At 33.6% G+C, this 4,877-nt stretch overlaps 1 protein-coding gene across 1 annotated transcript in view; it reads right to left on the reverse strand.

Moving 5' to 3' along the window:
• Positions 1 to 2,464: 2,464 nt before the first annotated feature.
• Positions 2,465 to 4,877, reverse strand: part of LOC106468673 (bifunctional 3'-phosphoadenosine 5'-phosphosulfate synthase-like) — a 27,999-nt gene continuing 25,586 nt past the window's right edge. Inside the window, exon 13 of the mRNA XM_022397671.1 lies at positions 2,465 to 3,110. Within this exon, the coding sequence (XP_022253379.1) occupies positions 2,865 to 3,110 (246 nt within the window). The 3' untranslated portion in view covers positions 2,465 to 2,864. The remainder of the gene's footprint in view (positions 3,111 to 4,877) is intronic.

Genomic DNA, 4,877 nt, shown 5'->3' on the forward strand with positions numbered 1-4,877 from the left:
ATATACTAATTTTTAAAGTATCAAATTCAATTTTTGTTCAATAAAAATCTTTCAAATGCGACTGTAGCTTTTTTTCCCCCAAAACTTTGTCTTCAAAATAAGGGTGCGTCTCATATTCCGAAAAATACGGTATATGTTATAAATTCTAAAAACGTATATGTTATAGTTGTGCAATGTGTGGCCTACTGGCTAGCGTTTTCGGACTGTGAATTGAAGAATTCGTGGCTTGTGGCTCGTTCTCGTGATTTTTCTTTTTAAAAATTACAGTTAAGTCCCACTATCAGATCAGAAGAAAATAACCCAAGAACTGGCTAGCTGCTTTTCATCTGGCCTATCAGTTCAAAATTAAAATAGGGCCAACTATGCGTCGATAGCCCTTTATGTAGCTTGAACGAAAATTTTGAAACGAACAAATAAATGTAATAGTTTGTGTACTATTAACTTATTTGTTTAAAATATCTTTACCGGTGAAGTTTGAAAATCGGTTATTTTGTTTTAACGGAGCTGTTGCATAAATTATCTGCTCTATGTAAAGAACTTAGCTGATGAATAAACTATCTGCGCTGTGTAAATAACTCTGATGGTAAATTAACTATCTGCGCTGTGTAAAGAACTTAGCTGATGAATAAACTATCTGCGCTGTGTAAAGAACTTAGCTGATGAATAAACTGTCTGCGCTGTGTAAAGAACTTAGCTAATGAATAAACTATCTGCGCTGTGTAAATAACTCCGATGTTAAATTAACTATCTGCGCTGTGTAAAGAACTTAGCTGATGAATAAACTATCTGCGCTGTGTAAATAACTCCGATGTTAAATTAACTATCTGCGCTGTGTAAAGAACTTAGCTGATGAATAAACAATCTGCGCTGTGTAAAGAACTTGAAGAAAAGCAGGAATTTAGTTTTTAAGGATTCCATGTCGACTACAAACTACTAGTCAGTAATCTAAAGCTTACCTTAAATCAAAGAAACATGGCTTTTCGCCGCTTATCCTTGTACTGCAAGCTTGTTGTTGTCCTATGCTAGGCTTAGAGAACCCTAGAACGCGTTCTTCAGCGCATGTTACTTTTTCGTATTTTTTTACATTTATATTTTTTCTGAAAGAATTCATAATAGACACATCTATGTAGTTTTGCCACCGTGCATTTTCTGTTTTGTTTTAAAAAATAAAACTTCATATATATTCCGGCCTTAAATAAAATCCTACCATTCTTAGAAGGTCAAACCTGGTAAGAAAATCCTCTCTTTTTTTTTAATCCTCGTTCGTGAAAAAAGAAATACAGGAAAATAATTGCTAAAAATAAATCGTGTGTTTGGTAAGGAGCTTTATTTGTTTGTTTTTTAAGGCTTCCTCACAAAATCCTTAATTTTGAACTGATAGACTAGAAGGAACTGCAGTGGTTCAACAGCATCCACAGATAAGTCTGCGGTTATTCTGTTCGTAAAGTATACATTTGCATCCTAGTTGTATCTTTGTAATTCCTCATTTTTCTTTCGCTTTATTTTATTTGTTTGAGAAGTTAGGGTAAAACTGCACAAGAGTTATCTGTCCATAGCCATCCTTAATTTTGAGCTGATAAACTAGAGAAAAGGGAGATAGTCAAGAGCACTAACCGCCAAATCTTGGGTTGCTGTGTCTGTTTTTCTTGTTTCTTGTTTGTAGTTAAGTACAAAGCTACACAAAGAGCTATCTGTGCTCTGCCTACCACGGGTATCGAAATCCTGTTTCTAGCGTTGTAAGTCCACAGACATATGCTCTGACTGAGTAATAGGATCTGACTCTCACCACTATAACGCACGCATGACTCCAAATTACAGTAACGTTTTTTTTTCTTGTTTTATGGTAACGAGACGCGAAAGATGGAATTGCAGATCCATATTCTGACACATTAACCATTGAACCATGCTCTGCTCGAACCTGATAAGGAGCTGAACGTGTTGTTGCGTTCGTTTTTTTTACTCTAATCTTCCATGAAAACAGATGAGAGTACTGTTAATTATTTTTTTAGCTAAATTAATATAATAATATCAAGAGATATCTCAAAAATATATTGTGAAATTAAAAAATAAATTAAGCAAAGAGCACGTAGGGTTTCTAAATATGATTACAAACATTTCAAATTAATAAAGTATAGAAATGAAACCAAAATTGTTAACTTAAATTGAAAAGATCCCAATGAAATCTCAGCAGAGTTTTCGGAATACGAATACGGTTGACGAAATAAATAGTTTGCTACATGTTCACAAAATTCCATAATTAAGGATTAAAAGATAAAATCATTTTTTCATGTTCGTTCAATGTGTTAAAAACCTTTTACAAACTTATAAGTTGCAGAATAATGCCCAGTCTTGGAACGTTGTTGTTGTTTCTGCACAAAACTGCGCATTGGGCTATCTGCGATCAGTTTTCAGAAAACGTGACTGAAAAACACAGAAAAACCGTCGTAAATATTTGCGATCCACTATCAAAACTACAGGTTTTTATATACGTTTTTATCCGCTTAGATAATTACGTTAAAACGAAATGTATAACAAAAAGCTAAATATAAGGAGAAAGTTATTAAAAAAACAAGTAGTTTATCTATAAGAAGATCATGTATTGCAGTTAGAAAAATACAACATAAGTCACATTTTAAAAGTTTTTTTTTTTTTCTAATGATTACATAGACGTTTATCTTAATATTATTGATGTTTCATTGGCCTGTATTTCAAACTCTAATCGTGATATTGTAAACACCTTTATATTAGAATCCATGTTAGTCCACCTTATATATATTTATTGTATCCGATAAAAATTGTACGGCGTTCATTATCTTTGTATCTTAAGATCTAACAATTTAAATTTTGAGTAATTGCTTTTAAGGCTAGTTTTTTTGAGCCGAAGACTGGTAGTACTCTGACAGAATTTTCCATGCTGAAGATGCCATAAAGCCATTTGGAGGATCTTCACTGTTTCTAGCTAGTTGACGCATTTTTGTTCCAGATATAAAGATAAAATTGTTCGCTCTTTCAGGGTCAAAGTAAGCCATCTTACGTTGTTCTTGATCATAGGCTGCAACCCGGAAAGGAATTATTTCCAGTTGTGTCAAGCCAGGAGCCATAGTCAAAACCTGGGAATTTGATACAAGTTACAGACTTTGCTACATAAGATATATTTCTATGAGACTTTACCATGACAGATAAGTGTAATTTATTACGGAAATTAAAGTAAGTGTAATAATTACTTTATATCGCTGGTAAAACAATATAAGAGAATACGTATGGGCAGGCTTAAGTCGTGTGTTCTACTGACACTTTACATACGTTTTAAATGGAATGTGCATTAGCCTAATTTGATTTCCCTATTCTCCTATGTATACCTAAGAATATTTAATTATAAAGCAATAAATGCTAGCAAAAACACCTTCTGTTATATTTGATACTTAACATACTTAACAATGAATTAAAGAAGTATAACACATGTTTTCAAAATATTAAGTTTCCTTTAACTTCTCCTTAACATTTAGTCGGTGAGCTTATGTGTTAAGCCCCTCCCCAGTGGCACAGCGGTATGTCTGCGGACTTACAACGCTAAAAACCGGGTTTCGATACCCGTGGTGGGCAGAGCACAGATAGCCCATTGTGTAGCTTTGTGCTTAACTTCAAACAAACAATATGTACTAAAGAGATAAATGTAAAATATCAAGTATTTTGGTAATTCTATACTGTTTATATTAATTTTATTAATACTCATTATTATTTTCTTCTTTTTTTTTGAAAACGTTATAATTTGACGAGCATGTTTCGTTAAATTTACATCAATAATTTTTTGTGTGTTATTTAGTGCAAAGATACATAACAGGCTATTTGCGCTTTGTCTATCGCGAGGAATCGAACCACGGATGTTAGTGTTTAAGTCCACAAACCTACAGCTAATCCAATGGAAGACGATGTTTATAGAAGAAACGTTGCTTCTGATCAAAAGTTTCGCAACAAATACTGTTTTCATTAAATAGGAATATATTGTCTACCATCTGAAAGTTATCTTGTTAAAGTTTTGTTTGTAGTGTCCACAGTAAAATGTTATTTCAATTTATACTATCACTGTCCAAACCATTTAAGTAATAAAAGCTGCTAAGCTGTAAAGCATTCTTGAGAAAGCTTCTGAAAGTTGTATTATTTGTTAACTTAATAACAGGGAAAAAAACACATAACAGTAAGACTATTTTTATCAAATAAAAAAGTTTAAGTTGTTTTTCCTTGTAACTTTTTCACAAAGCAACGAAATCATATTTGACATACAGAAATTTTAAACCAAATATTTCAATCAAACATCAATATTATGGAATTGTGGGTAGCAAAATAAGAGCATACTTGGTCCTTATATTTCCGAGACTGTTTCTTTGTTCCCTTGTGGTTTAAGCACAAATATACACAATGGGCTATCTGTGCTCTGCCCACCACGGGTATCGATATCCAGTTTCTAGCCATTGTAAGTCCGTAGACGTGCCACGGCAGAGTACAGATAGTCCATTGTATAGCTTTGTGCTTAATAAAAACAAACAATAAAAAGTAGAAGTAATTTTTTTTTCTTTTTGAATTTCGCGCAAAGCTACACGAGGGCTATCTGCGCTAGCCGTCCCTAATTTAGCAGTGTAAGACTAGAGGGAAGGCAGCTAGTCATCACCACCCACCGTCAACTATACCAACGAATAGTGGGATTGACGCCACGGCTGAAAGGGCGAGCATGTTTGGTGTGACAGGGATTCGAACCCGCGACCCTCAGATTGCGAGTCGAGTGCCTTAACCACCTGGCCAAAGTAGAAGTATATGATGATTTATTTTAATTTTACTTACAGATCTCTCCATTCTTAAGAAATAATGTGACATTTTTACAG

This window comes from Limulus polyphemus, unplaced genomic scaffold (genome assembly GCF_000517525.1).
Source record: "Limulus polyphemus unplaced genomic scaffold, Limulus_polyphemus-2.1.2 Scaffold90, whole genome shotgun sequence".
NCBI lineage: Eukaryota > Metazoa > Arthropoda > Merostomata > Xiphosura > Limulidae > Limulus > Limulus polyphemus.